This window comes from Pristis pectinata, chromosome 15 (assembly GCF_009764475.1).
Source record: "Pristis pectinata isolate sPriPec2 chromosome 15, sPriPec2.1.pri, whole genome shotgun sequence".
In the NCBI taxonomy this organism is placed as follows: Eukaryota; Metazoa; Chordata; class Chondrichthyes; order Rhinopristiformes; family Pristidae; genus Pristis; species Pristis pectinata.
The window spans coordinates 24,231,926-24,256,138 of record NC_067419.1 but is presented as its reverse complement, the minus strand read 5'-3'; the positions used below and the strand labels follow the sequence as shown (position 1 = coordinate 24,256,138).

The 24,213-nt window shown below is 38.6% G+C and overlaps 1 protein-coding gene across 1 annotated transcript in view; it reads left to right on the top strand.

Moving 5' to 3' along the window:
- The first annotated feature begins 1,603 nt into the window (after positions 1-1,603).
- The window catches only part of LOC127578547 (potassium voltage-gated channel subfamily KQT member 1-like), a 300,567-nt gene continuing 277,957 nt past the window's right edge, over positions 1,604-24,213 (top strand). Inside the window, exons 1-3 of the mRNA XM_052030696.1 lie at positions 1,604-1,668; positions 2,096-2,303; positions 2,390-2,622. Of these exons, the coding sequence (XP_051886656.1) occupies positions 2,247-2,303; positions 2,390-2,622 (290 nt within the window). The 5' untranslated portion in view covers positions 1,604-1,668; positions 2,096-2,246. The remainder of the gene's footprint in view (positions 1,669-2,095; positions 2,304-2,389; positions 2,623-24,213) is intronic.

Sequence of the window (24,213 nt, the reverse complement as noted above, 5' to 3'; positions counted from 1 at the left end):
CTTTAAATCTTTCCCCTCTTATCTTGAACCTGTACCCTCTAGGTTTTGATTCCCCTACCCTGGGAAAAAGACAGTGTCCATCCACCGTATCTATTCCCCTCATGACTTTATAAACCTCTATAAAGTCACCCCTCAGCCTCTTTCACTCCAGGGAAAACAGTCCCAACCTATCCAGTCTCTCCTTATAACACAAGCCCTCCAGTCCCAGCAACAAGTTATATAAATGTTAAATGGTTGAGGCCCCAGTACCAATGCAGCTTAACATACGCCCAAGAAGCAGCATCATCTCGTCAGATTAGACATATTACAGACTTTCTGACCCAATAGTAAATTCAATAAATTGAGATAATGAGCATCTCCAGCATTTTCATTAAAGATTGCAGAAAATGCTGTAAATATTAAGCAGGTCAGGCAGCATATGCGGAGGAAGAAACAGTTAATATTTTGGGTCAAAGTCCTTTCATCAGAACTGTCATTTATTTTAAATCTCCATCATTTTCTTTTTTTGATTTTCATTTCAGATTATTGCGCCCCTCATCTGGTTCCATTTATCATCTACCAGCCTCTCTCTCTCTCACTTCTATAACTGGCTATTTTTCCTCTTCACTTTCAGTCCTGATGCACGACCTTGACTCGAAACGTCGACCATCCCTTTGCCTCCACAGATGCTGCTTGATCCACCGAGTCCTTCCAGCGGTTTGTTTTTGCTCCATATTCCAGTATTTGCATTCTCTCGTGCCTCAAGTGTTTTTATTTTGTTTTCGGATCACAGAATAAACTCTTTTTAAAGGCAGAAGTAAGCATCGTTGCCATACCCTGTCTTGTCCGACGATTATGTGCGCACATTACACTTCTAGCAAGAATTACTAGAATGGAATCAACAATACAAGCTCTGTCCGATTCACCTTTACCGTGCAATTTGGCTGACGCCTATTGCACGAACCTCATCATTCCTATTCTGTTTGAGATGGACAAGATGTCCGATTTGCATGTAACAACTGCTCACCTGGTTAGCTCGCTGATTGCAGAACCTTTGGTCATGCAACATTTTACTCAGGATAGAGCGGTTAACGTGAGATAGATAGTCGGAACCATATTAACAATCGAAAGGTTCAACCATGATTCCAAAACCACTTAAAACCAGATATCTATCTCTCAAGCATTATCAAGCAAAATCGAGAAGTTGATCCAAATTGCATCAGTAGGCAGATCTGCAAAGGGGCACACGGATGAGTGAGCCTCCCGCCAGAACCCATCCCACTGTGGGGGTTTGGAACAGGTGCGCGCTCACGTGCCCGCGCGGTGGCACCAGCCGCGCGCGCGGATTCACGGTGCTCCCAACGCTGCCGCGGGGCTGTCAGCACCACCCAGCAACGGGACAGGCGCGCATGCGCACCACCTGACGGTAGCCGGGATTCTGTGAATGGCGCGTTCTTCAGTGTCACAATCACCCGGCGTCGATGATGGGAACGGGCGCTCGTGCGCGCGCTGCCGCCGCCCCCGCACCCCCCCGGCCACGCGCGTGTCGGCAGCGAGCGGGCGCGCCTCATCATCAGCTGCTGCTGCAGGTGAGCTGGCAGCGGCGGCAACTTGTTCAGGTATTGTTTGTGCGGGCGGAGATGGAGACAGTTAGAAAGCCCGCGTCCCTTCCAACCCTTCTGAAAGAAGGTAACTGTTGAAAGAATGCGTTGAATGGCAACCTGCAGAGTTGGGTGGTTTTATTTTGTAATGAAACTCGAGTCAGATAATCGAAAGCACACATCTGTGCTCTTGCTGCAAATGCTAAATTAGTCAAAACGAGACATAATTCTTCACATGTGGATGCTTAGTTCTCGTGCACCGTTTGTTTAAGTGATTTGTTAAAGCGTAGCCATCTCCGTTTTCAAAAGATGGAAGTTGTTGAATGTAATTTTGGTCTTCATATCCTCCACGTTGTCCTTTTCTTCTCGTTGATGCGGACGGATTAAGGTTTTATTTGATTTCAACCCTCAACGAAACAGCTGCTTTTGTTTCACTTTTTGACCTTTCCATTGCTCGTGTGATCACTGGCGGAAGAAGCAAGATTTGTTTTCATTTTTTTTAATCTCTCTTTCAGTGCACTGAGCTGTGATTTGAAGGATTGGTTCGCCACGACTCTAAGCCAGCACTAATAACGTGTAACGGCAGATTATAGTCTGCGGGATAAACGACTCCTTTTCTTGTCTTGAATTAAGAACTGCACCGGGGACCAAAGGTAAAAGGACGGCATGTCGTATTCTAATGATGAAGCTGACGGGTTTCCCATGTACAGTTTGCAGGAACAGGTGAGTGTTACCGAACATGTCTAAGCTTTTTGGGAGTGGCAAAGAAGGGCACTGACAACTGCTGTTCTCCGGTTTCACTTGAGCAGGAAGATGCCACGGGTTATAATGGATCAGGCATTCCTTGCAGTCCCGAGACTGACAGGAATAATTCTACTCTTCCGAGAAATGCTGCATCTATGGCCTGCTCGGAGACGCTCAAAAACAATTCGTCGACCCGCTTTTACCGACCTTACTTGACCAAGACTAGCGTGCAGGGAGATGTGTACAACTTCTTAGAAAGACCCAGCGGTTGGAAGTGCTTTTTGTATCATTTCTCTGTGTAAGTATTGACTCGCTGCTGAAGAGAAAACTTTGATATTGAATATTTGTGAGAGTTCATGTCACTATACAGCGCAATAACAAATACTTGTAGGAATTCGTTTCGTTTGTGGTAAAATAAAGCAAAAAAATGAATTCGATATGTTTTGCTACAAATGTCCTTCGAAAGTAAATGACTGAATCTAGTTGGAATTCTTTTTTCTTTGACTAGAATTAATTTCCTCTACCAAGTTCGGGCAGCACTGGATCCTTTCTCTTGTTTTTTTTATTCGGTTATAGTGTATTACCCCTCCCAACAGATTCTTTCAAAAGGATACACATTCCCTGCAAAGGGAATCAAGTCCACCAAATATTTTCCAACATTGAGTAAAATTGGAATTTCTGTAACTTTATAACTGCATTTGTCGTATTAAATAGTCACTTTCCGTAATTTTATAACTGCATATGTTGCATTAAATAGTCAGTTAAGTTTGTAAATTGTTTTCCAGTCCAAACTTTTAAATGGATATTTTTTGGTTTGAAATGTATACTGGAAATGCTACTGTTTTTTCTGAAGTTCATCCCTGAATTAACTCGTGGACCCAATGACCAAACCTGGTCTCCAAAGAACAATATTGCATCTTTTGAATGCCTATTAAAGATTTTTATCTAAAAACTTCTCACACAGTGACCTGTAGTAAGAAATATATTCCATATGAACTTTTACTTGCATTATGCAGTTAATAAACATTTTCTTAATCTATATAATTATTCTAAAAATGTCATAGCTACCCTTTTCAAAGAGGACAGAAGTTGGTGGGTGAGGTATTTTTCTGATGAAGTTGTTTAGTCCTCTGGTAGTGAAAGAGCAGTGACCCACTGGCAGGAAATTTTGTTTAATAGTGATGTCTTCTTGGCAACTACGCATATTAAGTATGGTGAAATCTGGTCCTTATCATTTGGTTATCTTCTGGAGAGGCTTGGACTAGCTCTATATATAATCTTAAAAATGAAAGTGTTGTAATACTTAAATAGAGATATGGTTTCCAGTGTTTAATTTTGGAGGTTTTCTTTTAAAAAAAAGGTGTGCTGGTATGCACATGGTTAACAACAACTGGGCTGCTAAAGGAACAAGACATGCAAAATGCTGGACGAACTCAGCAGGTCAGGCAGCATCTATGGAGGGAAATAAATTTTGGGTTGAGGCCTCATAGATACTGCCTGACCTGAGTTCCTCCAGCATTTTGCATGTGTGGTTCCAGCTTTCAGCATCTGCAGAATCTCTTGGGTCTCTGGGCTGCGAAAGGATTGTTTTGGCTAATTGCTTGAACATCATCTCATCAAACATCTTAGCAGCTGACATTTCTCCTTTCACATATCAATGTACTTAAGATGAGCAGCATTAATAAGAATAGTCGTTATTTTTTTAAATATTTGTTTGGCAGAGTAACTACTCACCCAATGGAAAATTTAACAGGTAAGGGTAGAGGTATCTGGTACAGTCAGTGCAATATGATATCAACAAACTCTAGATTTCATAATTATCTAGTGTATTTATTGAAATACAGTAACTGAAATCGATAGTTTCATTTGATTAGCACTCCTGTCAGTTTTATTTTTAATGGTTCTAAAATGATCGTACTGATTCTAATATACTGAGAGTTTTATGACCGTTCTTACCATCCTTTATGCTCATTGCTAGTCCCTTTAAATTCATGTACCTTAGCTTTTTCTTGGAAACTTTCAAAGCACTGGCCTGGTTCTTGCAAGTAGACTTTCTATAGGTTGTTTTTCAGCAAATGAAGGAAAACAATACATTGAGCAAAGTTTTCAAAGGCTCTTCGCTTATAATTAGGATGGGTATTCAAAACTGCATTATTGAGATAATTGCCTGAAATATGGTGTAATAATTAATATAGTGATTCATTGTGAACCTAAGGCATACATTTAAGCAAGACTTCAAATGCAGTATTCTATGTTTTGTCCAGGTGCCAATACCATATATGGTAAAGGTGCTAGTGCAAATGGACTGGAGAAAACTGATGATTCTCTTTCAGATTACCTTGCCAGAAAGATTTCTTTAGTTAAAGAACTGTAATCTGTACTACATAAGGAAACATAAAGTGGAGAAGTAAACTTTAAAGCATTTTTAAAAAAAAATGCGGCTGTAGAAGCACTCCGTATAAAGCTTGGAATCAGAAGACAAAAAAAGCTCAGTAAAGAATAACTATCATGCTCTGAGAGGCCATTTTATCAAATAAAATGTCACTATTGCTTTTAAAAAAAAATGATGCAGTTCAAGCACCCAGAAGGAAATGGAGTAATAGAACACAGAATCAGGTCTTTTGTCCCAACTGGTCCATGCCGAACAAGATGCCCATTTGCCTGTTTGGCCCATATCCCTCTAAATCTTTGCTATTCATGTACCTGTCCAAATCTCTTTTAAATGTTGTAATATACTTGCCTGAACCACTTCCTCTGGCAGCTCATTCCATATACAGACCACCCTCTGGGTGAAAAAGTTGCCCCTCGAGTTCCTATTAAACCTCTCCCCACTCACCTAAAACCTGTGCCTTCTCGTTCTTGATTCCCCAGCACTGGGGGAGAAAGACTGTGTGCATTCACCCTATCAATGCCCCTTATGATTTTATACATATCTTTAAGATCACCCCTCATTCTTCTATGCTCCAATGAATAAAGTCCTAGCCTGCTCAATTTCTCTCTGTAACTCATTGTTGAAAAGGCAAGGAGTTTCTTTATTCAGAGAGTAGTTTGAACAAGGAATAATATTACACCGCTGGCTGTAATTGAGATAGAGATTATGGAACCATTGTAAGGACAGAATTGTTAGACATTTGAACTATAAGATGATACAAGGCTATGGGAGTACATTGTAGTACAATTTGTAGTTTTTGAGCTGTGTGACTTTAAATTGAATGCAAATGATTTAGTGAAGTGAATAACTGCAATCTTTAAATGATCTTCCACCAAATTATATTTACAGCTGACTATTTTGCCCTTTTATTGCTGTTATTTTTACAGTTGATGTAATCATCAGTTCAATATTCAATCTATTCTTCCAGTTTGTTTAACTTTGTTTAACTCCCTTCAAGGCAGGGACATCCTTTCTTGGGTAAAACAATAAACTTGAGACAGTATTTCATACATAGTCTCAGTAAAGCCATGCATAACTGAGCAGGGCTGTCTTACTTTTGTACTTGCAACCTGTTTTGCAATAAAGGCCAAGCTAATGTTTATCATCTAGTCCCTTCTGTACCTACATGACAGTTTTCTGTGATTATGTCTAAGGACACCCAAATCCCCTAAGTATCAACATTTTACTATTTTATCACTTTTTTGAAAAATTGCTCTTAAAATTATGGTCTATCTCTTGCCAATTGATACATATCTCTTTGCATCCATCTCAAAGCTTATTTTTCCACCCAGGTTTTTATCAGTAAACAAATATATTGCCAATGGCTTAAATGAGAGGATTGAATGCAATATATAGAAATAGTTGAAGACCAAATAGACTGATCCTTGGAGTATTCTACCAGTTACAAGTGGCAAACCTGAAAAAAGTTGTTTTATTGCTGCTGTTTTCTGTCTGCTAACCAATTCCAATCCCTTGATCTCTAATTGTGTGTCACAAGAGTTAACAATCCAAATATTGTGTCCACTGGGTTTCCATATCTATTTGGCAGCTACACCCTCAAAATTGTTAGATTGGCAAACACTGTCTGTTTCGCAAAAGAAATCACTATTGACTTTTTGTTCTCCCATGGAATGTAGATGCCACTGGCAAGACCAGTACTTGTTGCCCATCCCTTATTGCTCTTTGAAAACAATGGTGAGTTCTCTCCTTGAACTGATGTAATTCTTGTGTTGAAGATGCTCCCAAAGTGCTGCTAGGTAGGGAGTTCTATTATTTTGACTCTGAGAAAGAACAAAAGGCAATTATGGTTTCACTAACTTGAAGGGATATGGGATATTGTTCCAATGTGTCTTCCTTTGCCTTTCTAAATAGTAGCGGTACTGTCCAGGTCTTGGTAAATTGCTGCGGAGTATGTTGTAGATAGAACACACTTTAGCTACGAGGAGAGTGAATGTTCAGAATGGTAGTACCAATAAGTGGGTTGCTTTTTTTTCCAATCTTCCTGAGTATGGTTGGAGCAGGACTTATCCAGGCAAACAAGGTATTCTGCTGTCCTGTATTCTGCTTTCTAAATAGAGAATTACCTTTTGGGGACACAGAAAATGTCACTTATGCCAGAATATGGGACCTATGGCCTGCTCCTGTAGCAGTGTTTTGAGGCTGGTCCAGTTATGTTTCTGACCACTTGTGATTGCCTTTTGTCACTGCATGCTTAAGGTCACACATCTGGCCATGGAAGGCTTAGTTATCTCGGAATGCACAAATTGTGCAGCTATCGGCAAACATGCCTGCTTCTAACCTTATGGAGGGAAAGATTAGTATATGCAGTTTAAACTGCCCCACTATAAAGACATTAAATCCATAGAATTTAAATTCATCAGGATTAGATCCAGGAATGTGATACTGCATTTACAAGAAATGCCTTGACATCTGGGAATGTTTTCATTGACATGGTGCAGGCTCAGGAGGAATTTAGCAGAAACTGTTTAAAATTGGTAAAACAGGAAAGAATATTTCCTCTGAGCTTCCAATGATGAGGGTTCATCAAATTAGCATTGTCACAAGGAATGAAAAGAAAAGTTGCAAGATTTTTTTTCTGGTGACCGCTTTCAAAACTGATCCCTCAACAGGGAATAGTTGAAGTGTACTGTGCATACTCTTTATTAATGAGTACAGAAATGGTTATTATATTCATGTATACTATATACAAATGAGCATTAAGAGTACATTCCTAAAAATATGGCCTACTATTCATTTTTTTTAATAATCAGAAATGCAATTACTACATAATTCAAGATATCCATAAATGGCTAACATAAGGGGAATACAGGTATAATTAATCTTCTTACAAAGGCATTTCACTATTCTGTCTAAACTTAATAATGTCTTGCAGAGTTGTATGCATCTTCTTTTGAGTGGATGGGGCATGTAGCGGACTGCTCGTTTGGTTTCCGTGGTAAACCTTGCATTGCACATTTTGATTTACCATGTGCCATTGACTGCTAACCTCTGGTACTGTCTGCAGAGTTGCATGTTTTTCCTTGTCTGTGTCAGTTTCCTCCATTAGCCCCATTTTTCTTCCATATCTTGAAGATATGCTTGTTGCTAGGTTAATTGGCCCTAGTAATGTAGATGAGTGGTAGAATCTGGGGGAGTTGATGAGAATGTAAGAGGAATAAAATGGGATGAGTATAACTGGGTGCTTAATTGACAGCACTGTTTGGTGAGTCAAAGGACCTGTTTCTGTGCTGAAAGATTCTATCTTGCCAGAGCTGCTGCAAAGCTACCTATAAAGCATTGAGCATAGTCATATCAGGTTAAATGTCACTCCCAGTTTTCTAATGTTTAATACCTCTCTTAAAAGTAAAGCTAAAGTCATTGAAAAGTTACAGTTTATTTTGATGTTGCATGCATTCACCTGGAAGAAATGTATATTAAAAAATTTGATTACCTTTAGTTTGTGGTTTAGGATCATGTTATTTTTCTGTCTCTCAAAGTGATAACAAAATACATTAAGCGTTCCATGGATTTTTCCAGATTCACTGAGTTACTGAATTTATTCTTAGCTAACCTTTAGGTGCTATGAAAAGATGTCAATATTGATCAGTTCTCAAACAATCTGAATAACCTACATTGAGATCTGATACAAGGACTTACTTGGCAATCTATTCAGCAGGTTGGGTGCACTTCTTTAACATGAGCATGAGTTATTTCTACTGAAGCATCATCCAGTGTCGCACATAGTTGGAATTTTCAAGAAAAAGACAAAGCGTGGATGCACATAGCCTGCCATGCAATGGAAATGTAATTGATTTATTAGCTGTAAGAAACAATAAAAGATAAAAGTCGTGTTTCGATTCATACAAACTATACATTTTCAACCTTTGTTATGCTGGACGAAGTGTTCTGAAAGTGGCATCTTATGCAATCTCCTCCTATTGGATTTGGACTGTTGACTTAATTAACTTTTCATCTTTTCCAAGTAATTGTTCCTACTTGCTCTGATCTCTATTATTGATACAAATTTTGATGCCCTTCAATTCCAAAACACTCATTGACACCTTGTTGCAGCATGTTTGCAGCAACCAAATTAGATTTCCTTCACACTTCCAGTTGACTCTTGAGGGGGCACAAAAAACACTGTGAACCCATTTCAAATTGTGTACATAAAGTTGGTAGGATCACATTAGATCATTTAGGTATTTTTACACTACTGAATGGACCAAATTTGTGTAAGCTCAATCTGGAATAGCCAGAAAAGGATACTTGTGCAATATTATGACGAATCACAAAGCCAGAAACACAACCTACTAAAATTTCATTTGAATGTCTGAGTTGAAATAACTATTAACTAAGATATTATCCCTTGATACATTATCCAGTTTCTTTTTTTTTTGGAGGTGTAATGAGTTATGAAGTATAGATAATAATAGTGGAAGTTAACAACTGGGGAAATGTTTCCTGCTGGGTGTTCATCTGTTTTTTTTTGCAAGTGCCACTTCATTCCTAACTTTGAAAATGCTAGTCATTTTTTTAGGAAATCAGTAATTGAATTACTCGAAACTTGATGCTTAGTCAGAAATGAATCTGTTAACATTCTGTTCTGACAAATGGAAATCACCTTCTCCAATGCAAATAATTGTAATTGAAACTACTTCTAGGATTATATGGAAAAGGAAAAATCTATTGCACTCAGTATTTGGTGTGAGGCCTTTAATGTTGCAAATTTGTGTATAATTGTTTGCACCATTGATTAAACATATTGATCAATGAATATGAAACCTAGAAGCTTTGTGTTTGAGCGAAACCATACCTTTCTGCCAATAATTCAGACAGTGGCCTGAAAATTGTTTTAGAATTAATACGGCTGGGAATTACTCCAAACATTTTTCTATGTTAAAGGAATGCTGTAGGTCACTGCAATGCTGTTAGTGAAAATTGCATAAAGATCAAGATTTTCAATTGTGAAGTTAACAGTTATGCTTCCCTATATAATGTTGTGTTGAAACTGACATGCATATAGAATTCTTGCACTTTCTCAAAGGTGTTACAATTTAACATCATAGCTGGAATCATTATAGGTGGCTCTAAAATAAGCACCTCTAAATTGGTATTGCAATGATCAGTGAGAAGTTGAAAGTGCTCCCAAGGGGTTAGTGTCCTGGACAGACAAATGAAGAATAGTTTAAGAGGGGAACTATCTCTTATGCAAGGCACCATGGAAAGCCTCCAGGGTCACATCAGACCCTCCTGGCAGTTGGTTGCCAGAATGATTTCTGTAGGAAATAGAAAAGGAGCAGGTGTAAGCCATTCGGCCCATGGGGCCTGTTCCATCATTCAACATGATCATGGCTATTCATCCAGTTTAGTGTCCTGTTACTGCATTTTCCCATAACCCTTGATCTGCTTACCATTAATAAATATATCTAACTCTTCAATGAGTACATTTAATCACTTGCCCTGCACTATGGTTAAAAATTCCACAGGTTCACCACCATCTGTGTGAAAGGATTTCTCCTAATCTCGGTTCTAAATGGCATTCCTTGTATCCTGAGGCAGTAATCCTTGGCTTTAGACTGTCAGTCATCAGGGACTTCCTCCCTGTATCTAGCCTGTTGAGTCTTGTTAGAATCTTGTGGATTTCTGAGATTCCATCTCATTTTAAATTCCAGTGAGTATACACCCAATTGACCCATTCTTTCCATGTATGTAAGTCCTGCTATCCCCAGAATTAATCTGGTAAAGATTTGTTGCAGTCCTTCTATACAAGATCAACCTTCCCAAAACTGTACATGTCCAGACACTAAGGCCCTGTACAGTTACATCTGTGGTACTCAAATCCTCTTGTAGTAAATGCAAACAAACCCATGCTGATTTTGTTCATTCCTGTTAATATTTTCCAAGCATTCTGCTATTGCACCTTTTATAATGGACTCTAGTGCTTTCCTCACTATTGACGTTGGGCCTTCTAGTATATCATTCACTGTTTTCCTTTTCTCTTTCTAAATAGTAGGATTACATTTGCCACCCTCCAATCTAAAGGAACTGCTCCAAAAACTAAAGAACTTTGGAAGAGGACCACAAATCATCCACTTTTTTGAGCATCACTTCCTCCAGTACACAGGAATATAGCTTGTCCTGGGACTTTGTCAACTTTTAGCCCAGTTATTTTCCCTAGCACTACTTCTTAAACTGACTTCCTTCAGTTCCTCCCCTCCCTCTCTAGACCCATGGTTCCCTAATGCACTCGGGAGTTATTTGTGTTTTTCCTTTGTGGAGACTGAACCAAATATGTGTTCTCAAGTATAATCTTGCCTGTTTTCTGACTGCTGGGGATTGCACTTGTCTTCACTAAACTTTTTCTCTATGTACTTACAGAAGCTTTTACTTTTCATGTTCCTGCGAGCTTACAATCACACCATATTTTTTCTTCACCTCCCTATATCAATTTTTGTCTTCCTTTGCTAAATTCTAAACTTTTCCCAATCCTCAGGCTTGTTGCTTTTTCTCCGAATGCCTGGGCTTTGAGGAACGCAACAATACTGGCTAATGCCTGTCCCTGCTCTGCATGGTCTGGTGGTTTGAAGAACAAATTGATGAATTTTTCTGTCATTGAGTATGAAGTTTGGGTGAGCTACCTAATGCATCTGCAAGCAGCAAAATCTAAGAAGTGGTAGAGATCAGCACCAGTACCTTGGAAAGATTCTCTGGATAGGGAATTGAGAGACTGGGCAAAGCAATCAAAGCATATGTGTAATTTTGTATCTAAGGTCACAATCTTGGTGAAGATAAAGTATACAATGTGAATGTTGGCCCTTGAAAATAGTGGATGTTTTGGGAAAACACTTAGAAAAAGCTGGTTGTTATGTGTGTACATTGGAACTGTTTGTCAGACCAAAAAATTGAACCCCTGATGAATTTTGTGTGATGTACAAATGGTAACATTGTTTGGAGAGGTTTTGTGCCTGACAAAGTGCTAATGAGAATGAAAATCCTGCCGTACATTGTGGAAATGAACTTCTTGACTGTTACCCAAAAGTTCTGATCAGTATCGTTTGTGTAATGTATGACCAGTTATTCATCAGAACCACTATATTCACCTTGTAATTCACCTCTCCCTAGAGAGTTATTAATCTGCTCTGAATCACCACAATTGCTAACTTCATCCATGCACAGCAGAAGGAAAGTCAAACTCTAACTCTTCTAAGAGTGAGCATATTTTATTATGTTTGTCAGTTTCTAATGGAAATTGCTTCCTTCATGAAGGTATTATATACATATACTATATATCATCTGGCTGAGGTTGATTTATTTAAAATCAAACACAGCTGTTTGTTTGATAAGCTGCTTGCAGTTTTTTAGCCTGATTACCCAAAGAAATCCATTAGTGCCATTGAAGGAAAGGCAGGAAAAAAAAATTGATGTCATTTTGCAAATGTGAGTATTTTGTTATACTTGTGAAATATAATGTTGAAAAGTAGATCACCTTACATATGGGTTGTTATGTTAAGTCATGTAAATTTAAATGGAGATCTGGTTATGAAGAATATGCCTGCCATGTATCAATTTTTTGTGAGATCTCACTTTTATTAATTTGTATATTCAGTTGTTAAAAATTATTTCTCATGGGTAGATAAAATGAAAAGAAAATGTGAGCAATGTACATTTCACAAATGAAATCAAATAGCCTACTGTTATGTACACTTGCAATTTAAGACTTGGGCTCCCATTGTGATGAAAATGTTGAACAATATTATGTTCCTGTTGATTGAGTAACAGTAATGTGAAGCATAATATCAGTGTTTTCCCAAATGAGAACTGAAAGCTGACTGAAAGATGTCCTTCATTACTATTTTAAGTAACTCTCAGTCAGTGATTCCTATCTATTCTTTCAGGCCTTACACTGAGTAGGAAATGAATTATGGACTACAGCCATAGATAGTAAATTTTAAAAGGGTCATTCCATACTTCATTTTGAAAACCAATAGATGAAAAATAACAACAAAATGCTATAAGATGCTTCTTTACTGGCTTCATTGTAATGTATGTGGTATAACCAAATGCAATATGGTAATCTTGTTCTGATCTCCATGTGTAATTTTAGCAATTAATTGGAATTAACTATGAAGAAATATTATGCAGAAATATACAAGCATCAACTGTGTATGGAATTTATCGAAGTAACAAGGTTCATGCATAATGTATTAGTTTTGTGCCTTGCTCATTATAAGTAAATTCTTTTGGGTAATTTTGGCTCGAACTCAGTTTAAGCAATATTACAAATAATAATGGAAAAGAAATGGAGCAATTTTTTGACTAATGCAAAGAAATTAAAAGGGAATTTGGTTCAGCTTAAAAAATAGTTAATCACATTTGCCTCCCCTATAACTTCAACCCCTACCTTGTTTATCCCACTATCTGATATTCAACGTTGACATGATTTCTGCTTCCATTAAATTCCACTTCCAATGTGACACTTCAAACTGTGCAGGACTGGGTCGGGAGGGAATTTAAGTTTTCTTTTTAAATTTCAAGATTGAATTCAACATTCCTCAAAGAAATATCCCACCCCTGCCATCCCCACCCCCCACTTTATTTCAATTAAGGCAGGTGGAATACAGTGATCAATCCATTCTCAGCTGGTAAATCAGTAAAAGCTCTGAAGGAGGTTGCATGCATCTATAGTAACACTTTCTATTTTAACACCTATCAACTGGATTTTCTCCCTTATTTAGCCAAAAGGTGTGAGAAAGCTGAATTAAAAATGGTAAATGCCTTTATGGAGCTGCTTTTCTGCCTACAAGCTCTCAATCCCCCTCTACCTCCAAGATCTCTTCCACCCCCACCTCTATCTCTCCTTGCCCCCACTGTTCACCCTTGCAACTATCATATTGCCCCAAATCATTAGGTGGTCTTCATTGCCTATTGGTGTTCTTTCCCCCTATTATTTGCTTTACTGTCTACTATTCTTTGCTCTACACTACTGTTTGCTCTCAGCTGGTAAACAGACAGCAAATGTAAGATATTGTATGTCTGTAGTTTGGAAACTACAGTGTATTTGGGAAGCCAATCTCTCTGGGTTTCTTTACTGTGACTACTTTTCCCTTTTATGCCCCTGTACAGTTTGGAAAATGTGCCTTGCTAAATAGTGAGGTCTAAGCTTTCCAAACATCAATTTTAAGTATTTGAAATCAAACCTATTAGAACCTCAGTGGGTCAAGAGGAGGCTAACCATCATCTTCAGAGGAGCTGTGTATGAGTTATATATACTGGTCATAGAGAGATTACAGCATTGAAATAGCTGCTTCAACCCACAGAGTCCCCTCCAGTCATCAACCATCTATTTGCATGAACGCTACATTCATCCCTTCGCGCGCGCTCTCTCTCTCTCTCTCTCTCACTCTCCCCTCTTCCCCCCCCAACTATGCACTAAGGGTAAATTATAGTAACCCAATTAAACTACCAATCAGCATATCTTTGCTATGTGGGTGGAAACTCCATTATCCAAAGGAAACCTACATGGTCATATGGAGAATGTGCAAACTCCACAAACACATGCAAGGTTTGGATTGAACTGGGGTCTCCGGTACTGTGAGGCAGCAGCTCCATTAGCTGTGCTATGATACTGCAGGTCTTGGCAGCAACACCCATTTCCCAAAATGAGAAGTAATATCTTCACACTAATTAGACCACCATTTCATAATTTTAAGTATGCCAAGTATTTGTTGGCATTCTCATGAGGTACAAATTTTCATATGTATTAATTTTGTACTTCACACCAGATAATATTTCAAGTGAATAACAGCAAACTTATTAGTTTAATACATTTGGAAACTGCAATTGGCTGTACAAACCAAATGTAAAGAATCTGTAAAATTTTGACACCTTGATGAAAAAGAGGAGAAAATTCATTTTGAAGGTATTGGTAATACTGTTCTATTAATGTACAGTTAATGAACATTCTGAACCATCCTGTCTGATCAGCAACACCAGTCTTGTATGGCCAACCCTCACCCACCTTACCTCTGTATAATATTTTAGGCAGACAGTAGTTAAAAACAAGATGGTATAACCGTTTGTATTAAAACAGGACTTGGGTTCTTTTTGGTTCCTTTTGAATAACAGAATCTGTAATGAAAGACTCTACAATTTCACAAAAAGTTTGAGTAACTTTATTTAACACAACTAAAATCAACTCAGCAAAGGAAACTACAGCTCTAACCATTAATTTAATCTAATCCAAAATAAAAGAAACAAGACCAAAAACCCAAACTCTCTCACTTAACACTTCCCTGGTAAAATTGAGCTCACGTTTGCATGCAGTTCTCAGTGATACTTATCAGCATTCAGTACTTAGCAACGTTGCGTTCTCTGCCTATCGCTGAAGGGGGGGGGGCCCCCTGGGTACTTCAGTAAGATGTGAAGGGGCTTGACAATCACCAGATGTTGGCCGCGTACCAACCCGTGGAGAAGCTCTGGAGGACTCTCTTGTGGGGTGCATCTTTTTCGTCAAGGAGGGCTTTGTGACCAGTTTGGTCCCAGCATAACAAAGGATTCCACACCTTTGCTAAACCTTCCCATTGTTTTCGAGAGTCTCATCAGTCATTAGTGCAGAAAAATTCCACTGTTAATGAACAGATAAAAATTCCGATCTTCTAGAGGGTAGGGGGCTCCATGAGTGTGTGGCCGAGAAAGGTTTGTGATGAACTCAAAGCCCTGGGATCTTGTCCGATGGGACAAATTAACGGTCCCCATTGTCTCTCTTGGCTGAAGCATACCCTGATTGTTCTGCAAAGTTGCCCATTTAACTGCACACGATTAATGCTGAGGGATACCTTCCACATTGATGTCTTGCTGTTTCAGTAACTCCTGGGGGAAAACAAAATAGTCCTAGTAGAGAAAGATGCTTCTTTTAATCCTTTAGTTACATCCAGCCATTGGTAGCTGTTACAACAGGGAAATCATTGATTGTTTTTCATCTCACCACACCAATCTATTTCCTATAATTTCTAACAGTTTTCAAATGATACCAAGAATATTAGGTAGACGGGGTTCTCCCTAAAGTACAGAAATGTAAATTGGGACCCTGTTATACCATAGGACCATTAGCCACTTTTAACTGGTAGAAGCAAATATGCAATCAGCCTGAAGATAGAGGTCCATCAATTAAATTTAACATTTTGTTTTGTGGATTCTGAAAGTACATGTATCCACTTTAAATTCATATAGACTACATCACATGTGCTTCCCATAATTATCATCCTTTTAACCACCTCAAAGATTTTAGTCAAATTAGACAAGCATAGCCTTCACTTGCCTATCTAACTGAAGGTCCTGAATAGTCCATGTCATAGTAAATAGTCATAGTACATTAGAAGTAGGAGTTTGTCATTCAGTCCCTTGGCCTGCTATGTTGTTCAATAAAATCAAAGCTGTTCTTTTGCCTCGATGCTACTTTCATGAACTAACTCAATAATTACTTGATTCCTGTAATACCTGAAATTCTGTTTCAACACATTCTGCATGATTGGCATCATTTTTAACTTAACTGGTCATCATGCTTTGCTTCTTGAATATACTCCATGCCTGAGCCTCCACAACCCTCTTGGGTTGTGAATGACAAAGATTCCGTACTCTTGTGTGTAGAAATGTCTTCTGATCTCTGATCTGTATGACAATCCTGCCATCCCAAGAATTAATCTGTTGAATCTTTGCCACATGTCACTGCAATTAATATCCTCCTTGGGTAGGGAGACCACATCAATAAACAATATTCCAGATACAATCTCACTGAGCCCTATGTAATCTCTACACGAATCCTCTTGCAGTAAAGTCGAACATGCCATATTGCTTTCCTAATTGTTTGTTGAACCTGTTAATTAAATGTTATAGATTTGTTTACTAGGAAACCCAGATTTCTCTGTTATTGTGCAGTTATAATAAAGAACTACATTTCCCAGTAGGCAATGCAAGGGGTCACATGGAGGAACAGGAAGTGGCTGTAAAAAGAGAGGGAAAGCAAGCCAGTCTGGTGTTGGTTAATAAAATGTTCAGATGTTAAACCCACGCGAAGTTTGTCTCTTGATGAAGAACAAACATAACACAGTCCATACTGCAACCAAGCTTTGTATCATCAGCAAACTTGCATGTGTTGCACTTGGCCCCTTTATCCAAATCATAGATACAGCTGGGGCCCAGAACTGATCCCTATGGTACTCCACTGGTCACAGCCTCACAACCTGAAAAAAACCAATCCTGAATCCTCGTCAGCATATTATCCCTGTAAGTTGTCTTTTAAAAAAAACCTTATTTAAGGGCTTATGAAAGTCCATACACACCACATCAACTGGTTCACCCATATCTTTTCCGCCTCTGGATCTTTCCAATATTTTTCAGCACCACTAGAGTTAGGCTGAGTGGCCTGTAGCTATTTGGTCTAATTCTTCTTCCTTTTAAAGGTAAAGGTACTATATTAGTGGTTTTCTAGTTCTTTGACATCACATCTGGAGCCAGGAAAGCTAGGGGAAAAAATTGTCAGAACCTGCATTATTTCCTCCCTTGTTTTTCTGTGATGTATTTCATCCATGTCTAGAAATTGGTTTTCTTTCAAAAATGGTTATCCTTTGATATTTCTTCTCACTATATTTATCCCATCCAATATTTCAAACTGTTATGCGGCAAGCTGTTGCTTCATTATATTAGCTCCCTATTTTGTGAATATACATGCAAAATATTTGTTAAGAACCAAACTCATGTCTTTAGCCTTTATAGTTATCTTTTTATTCTTTAATAGGCCTTACTTCATGTGTAGTTATCCTCTTGCTCTTTAGGTATTTATGAAACATTTCTTGTGTCTTCTTTTTGGGAGTGTTTTGCAGCTATTGCCCAAGTTTACTTTGAATGTACAATGCAGAATTGCAAGTGCCAGTGCAGATTACATTGTATTGACATGATAAATGGAACTTGAAATGCATTCATGGCTCTCATTTATATATTAGTGTATGAACAGACATTATAATATGGAAATATCATACTTAGCTAAAATAACAATAGCAAGAGAATTTCTTTTTGAAAATGCTATCCTGCTCCTGTGAATGTTGGCATCAAACTGTCCTCAAAATGTGAAAGATGGGAATATTTTTTCTGCTAATCGAGTTTAAATATCATGAGTTTGAATAGATGAGGTTTGCAAAGATGATCACAGATCTTGTATGAAAATGGAAAAACTGCAAATGCCAGAAATTGGAAATAAACACGGAAAATACTATAAATGCTAAAGGGTCAGGTGATATCTATGGAGAAAAAAACAGAACTGGAACAAAATTGAGATAAAATTGTGAGGTGGATAGAAAAAGGCAATAATTGGAGGAAAGATCATGTTGCAAAGATGGAAAAAGCAGTGACTAATTAAGAAACCAATTAAGAATTGCTTTGGAATCACATATTTGAAATGCCAAGGTATGTGCAGGCATCAACATTCTGCTCACAAGTACTGAGCCACTTGGAATGCCAAGACTCAGCATGAGTACAAGAATCGGAACATCATGCTACAGCTGTACATAGATAAGATGGATTCTCACAGTCTTTTTCCCAGAGTATGGGATTCTAAAACTAGAGAGCATGAGTTAATGTGCGAGGGGAATGATTTAAAGGGGACCTTGGGCAGGTTTTTCACACAGAGGGTGGTTAGTGTATGGAACAAGCTGTCAGAGGAGGTGGTAGAAGTGGTAAAATTATAATGTTTAAAAGACAATTGGACAGGTACACGGATAGGAAAGATTTAGAGGGACATGGGTGAAATGCAGGCAAATGGGATTAGCTCAGGAAGGTTCATCGGTTGGCATGGGTGAGTTGGGCTGAAGGGCCTGTTTCTGTGCAGTATGACTACAACATACATCTGAGTGTTAACAACAGTTAATTTGCAAAAAATAGAATTTGTTTAACTCGCTTGGGCTACATAAATTTTGACAAAGAAATTGATATTGGTTTAGGTATAACATGTCTCATAGATAAACATGATCAAATAAACTCCTTTTGTAAGAAGGGCATAAATTCATGGCAGGCTAATTTTAATATTTTCTTTTGCTGAATTAATGCCCAAGACCTTTGTGATGTAATTCTTCAGTGATCTCGTAAATGGAAGAATTGCCTGCAGTCAGAAGTTGCCAGGCAGCTACTTAAGTATACAAAGCCAGCTATATGCAACTAATTAGAATTTTCAGGTCGAAATGGGTGGATCATATATGGTGTGCAGTTATAAGAAACACTCAGTGGCTTAATCACCAACCCTTTAAAGCACTGTTGGAGGCTGCTCTAATAAATGCTCAGGATTTTATTGTACATAATCTTTTATGGCCCCCCCCCCCCCCCACTTTCCTTTAGCTAACTGGACAGATCAGTGTAAGTCAGCCTATATCCCATACCCACTATTGGCTAGCTTCATTGAGTGACTAGTAGATTGTTTGTGTCTCATGCTGATTTAACCAGATTGCCTACTTTAGATATCAAAATCTAATTCATCCCCAATATTCTGGAAGGAACAAATAAGAGTGATTCACAAACATGTACAATTTTGCAGGTAGGTTTTATTTTAAACCAAATTTGTAAAAAAAAACAAAATTAGTTTAACAGGCACTTTGAGTTGCATAAAAGAAACTCTTGTCTAGGTATGTACCTAGGTAAATTGGGGAAAATTAACTATTATTTTCAATATCCTTTCAAACTAAAGTTAATGAAAAGGTTCTTGTTGTTGTGTTGCTTTCTCCGAAAATTTCTGACACAATAGATTAGTTTGTGGGGAAGAGATGCTCATTGAGCAATATCCTAATTTCTAAACTGTTGAAAACAATGCCTTCTTCTCTAACTACCCTCTATCCTTCTAATTTCAAACCTGGTGTGATGCAGAAGTATGCATGATGGGGTGTCATGAGCGGCATGCCCCTTATGCAATTAGAACTAAACATAAGGATGCATACATATTCTATATACCTGTCTAGCATCCTTGAGAATTGAAATTCCTGGCGTGCATTTGGGGTGGTATACAGATGTTACTTGTTTTGAAAGCATGTATTAAATGCACGCTTCTGTAATTGCAGTAGTACAATTGTGTTGTATTCTCCATTTCACAGACTTTTACTCTTTTGATTTGTTTGTCATTTATGCTAGTTATTTTCTTAATTTAACAGAATTCCCATGTTACCCATTCAGTAATGAAAGTAGATTCTATGTGTTACAAGATATGATTAATTGTTTCTATTCGATTGGGGCAAGCATTTTTGTTATTTCACTAATTTGTACTGAAAACCATTTCAAACTTTCCAAACGAAGTACTTCAATGAGTAATCTGTCAAAATTGTTCTACTTCTAAACTTAAAAATGTGCACACTTTTCATCAATGCTTGTCAGCATTATATTAAACGAAGCATCTCTTGAATTTGAAAAACAATGAACTAACTGATTATAATGGCTGGGACCATTATGTAACTCAACCCATGAAGTGTTAATGGGTGTGGGGGAATGGGGTGGAGAAATCATTGGTGATAAACCAGATGAACTTTCACAGGTTAGTTAGCTTTACAATTAGAAAAGAGAATTGAAAAATGTTGGATTTTATTTCTATCCTCTTCCATCAAAGTAAGATTTGGCCATACTAATGTAAGCTGTTATTGCTGTTTTGGGGATTTACAAAATAGGGATGAGATAAAATAGTTACAAAAAATTAAAGCAGGTTCTATTTGTGTGTACGTTTTTGTAATTTTGTTTTTAGCATTCTAAAGTTGCCATTGTTAGCAGAGGAAATTGAAGATCCAAAAGTCAATAGATACAACAGTGTTTTTTCACAGCAGAAACAATGACTGTATGTGCTTGGTTGGTGGGTAGCATCTTTTTTTTCCAGTACTTGAAATGGATATTGTTGTTCTTGGTATTAATTGGGGCAAGTTGAACTATTATATGGAAGAAAATGTAGAGGCCGGAAGAAAAAGTTCAAGCACCAATAACAACAAGACCTTTTTATTTAGCACTTTTACCATTGAAATGTCTCAAGATATTTTGCCCAGACCTTCGTAAGGCATCGTAACATCAGCAATTGCCGCCTGTCTGATAGAATTGTAAAGGTCAGCACATTCTTCACTTTTGCCCCTGTGAAGCGAAGAGTGGAAATAGAAAATACACTGGAGATTAGATGCCTGAGCATCTAACCTTCTGCTCCACCATTGAACTTGGCACTGTCCAGAGGTGGAGCTCAGTGGTGCCGAGCGAGGGACTGAATACTCTTGTATGCTTTAGGCCACCCATGCATGCTGCACTTAGCATGACCCCATTCATTTGAATGGGATTGTTAACCTGAATGGAAAAGTTAAATAAGGGTATGTGTTTTTCCCCTTTTAATATTAATTAATATTACTTTTCTTAATTTAAAAGAACAATTACTTTTTTTAAATTTAAAGGCTTGTTTTTAATGTTGTAAATTACTTAAATCTATGTCAGTTGTTTCTAAATGTCTCTGATTATCAGGTATTTAAAAAAAACAATTTTAAAGGCCTTTTTGTTTTATTTTTTTGAATCTGCACACTGCTGGCAAAGCCAGCATTTATTGCCTATCCCTAAGCATCTTGGCCAAGATGCCGATGAGCCACTGCCTTGAACCAACGCAGTCCTGCTGGTGAAGAAATTCCCACAGTGCTGTTGGGTAGGAGTAGTTTCCAAGATTTAAACCCAGCAATGATTAAACATGATGATATATTTCTAAATCAAGCTAATGTGTGATTTGGAGGGGAACGTGAGTGGTGTTTTCTCCATGTGCCTGCTGCTCTTGTCATAACTTGGTGGTGGAGGCATTGTTGGATTAGTCTAGGTGAGTAACTGCAGTGCATTTTGTAGATGTTGTGCACTGCAGCCACCATTCATTGGTGATGAACGGAATGAACAGATGGAAGGGCTTCTATGTGTCACAAATGAAGATGGGATTGATGACCAAGTTTTGCTCTTCATAACTTATTTGCCCTCAGTTCTATATCCTAAAGTCAGGGTTTCCCTTTGAGTCCCCTTCACAAGTTATTATTCAACATGGTGGGCAAACTTAAAGAAACTTCCAGTAATACTGAAGCATCCCAAGGAAGAAGCAAAGCTTAGTAACATTTCTCTCAGTTACCACAATACTGGACCAGCAGCTAGACTTCTGAAGTTCCTGGAGCATGAAGCAAAAAAGATTGGGATGCAAGTACAGCGAGTAATTTGGAAACCTAACAGAATGTTAGCCTTTATTCCAAGAGGTATGGAATATCAAAGTAGGGAAGTTTTGATGCAGTGTTATAGAGCACTGATGAGACCCGGAGTACTACATTCAATTTTAGTTTCCATATTTAAAGAAGGATGTACTTTCATTGGAGGCAGTACACAGAAGGTTCACATGGTTGATTCCTGGGATGAAGGGGTTGATGAGTGAAGCAGGGTTTGGCCTACACTTATTGGAATATAGTAGAAAGTGGAGTAAATCTAATTGAAGCTTAAGAATCTGAGGGGGATTGACAGAGTGGGTGCTGAGAGGACGTTTACCCCATCGTGGCTCTCTAGAACTAGGAGCATAATTTCAGAATAAGGTTTGCTCAATTCAGACAGAAGGGAGAAAGAAATCATTTTCTCAGGGAGTCGTAGATCTTGGGAATTCTCTACCCTCCGCTTTGATCCAGAGTAGAGGAACAGCACCTCATATTGTCTCCAACCTGACGGCATGAACATCAATTTCTCCAACTTACGGTAACCACTTCCCTCTGTCCCCACCTTTGTTTTCCCTTATCCCGTCGGTCCCAATACTTCTCCCCCTCCCCCCCCCACTCCCTCTCCCTCTCGACCTGCCCTTCACCCACACATTCCTCCCTCTGGTTCCCCTCCTCACCTCTATTCCATGGTCCACTGTCTTCTCCTATCAGATTCAATCTTCTTCAGCTCTTTGTTACTTCCACCTATCACCTCCCAGCTTCTTGCATCATTCCCACTCTTCCCCCACCTCCCCGCTCCCCTACCTGCCTATCTTCCCCTCTCACCTGGATTCGCCAATCACTCACCAGCTCTTGCTCCAGTGCCTCCCCCACTCTCTTATACTCCCCTCTTTCTTTCCAGTCCTCAAGAAAAGTCTCAGCTCGAAACGTAGACTGTCTGTTTTCCTCCACGGATGTTGCCTGACCCGCTGAGTTCCTCCAGCATTTTGTGTGCTGCTATGGAAGTAGAGTCTTTGTGCACTTTCAAGACAGAGTTTGACAGATATTTCAACAATAAAGGAATTAAGGGGGTTTGATAAGAGACTGGGAATGTAGTACTGAGGCCAGGATTGGATCAGTCATGATATTATCAATATCAGAACAGGCTCAAGGACCAATTGGCATACTTGTGTTCCTGTTTCTTAAGTTCTTATGTGCCCTGTATGTCTTTTAAGTGCATATTTAATGGTGCGTGGCATAAAACAAATCGACCTTGTTAAAAGTATTGAGACCTTATCAATCACGCAAATCTTGAGGTGGACACTGGATATTGCTCATCAATGGTACTGCCTCGGGGAACATCAGCCATGAGATTTCCTGCTCAGTGTGATATTCCCTCTTCTGCTCTAACATATGGAGTTCCTTAGCCACATTTGGATTAAAGTTATAAGCAACTAGTCTTGGCTAAAAATAAATGGCCTTGTTTCCTGAAAAAATTGTGATCTTTGTATACAACAATACCACTGTATGAGTTAGTGAAGAGATGCCCTGAGTGTTCTCTTAAGTTTCTGCAGGCCTGAGGTGCCATGCCAACATTCTACATTGCCATCCGATCTTGGTGTAATCCACGTTGCTGGTTCTTTCCCATCAATATCAGCTATATTGTGTGCTTGACCATGATCATTGGCAGTTTTCCCTCCATTCCCTTGTAGCAGACTCTGCATAACACTCCTTGGTTATTTGCAGGATCTCCCCAGATTATAACTGCAGAGTGGAATATACCTTATCAATGGAATTCCATTGAACAGCTGCTCCTGTGTCTTGACCCCTTGATGAGCAGTCCACGTCCATATCATTTGCCAACTTCCATTTACCATAACCACAAACTTGTAATCACCACAATGCTGTTAGTCTGCATCTGCAGTGGCAAATATACCATTAATTATTGTGCTTGCAGCACCCCAGTTTGTGGAACACCTGTTCGTGACCACTTTCCATCATGCATATGCTGGCTTTTCCTGTGCTTTGGGTGGTAGTTATTCAAGAATTTATTACCAGAATTATTTTCTGTAAATACATGACCCAACTTTGTAGCATTTAAGGAGATGCTGCCATTACTAATGTAATTTTGTTTGCTAGATTCTTGAACTTCAAAAAAGGAACCCAAATGAAAACTACCTCATGTTGTAAAGCTTCTGATGTGGCCACTGTCGACCATTATCACTACCCTACTTAGAAGTCCATTCTCTGTTTCCATTAC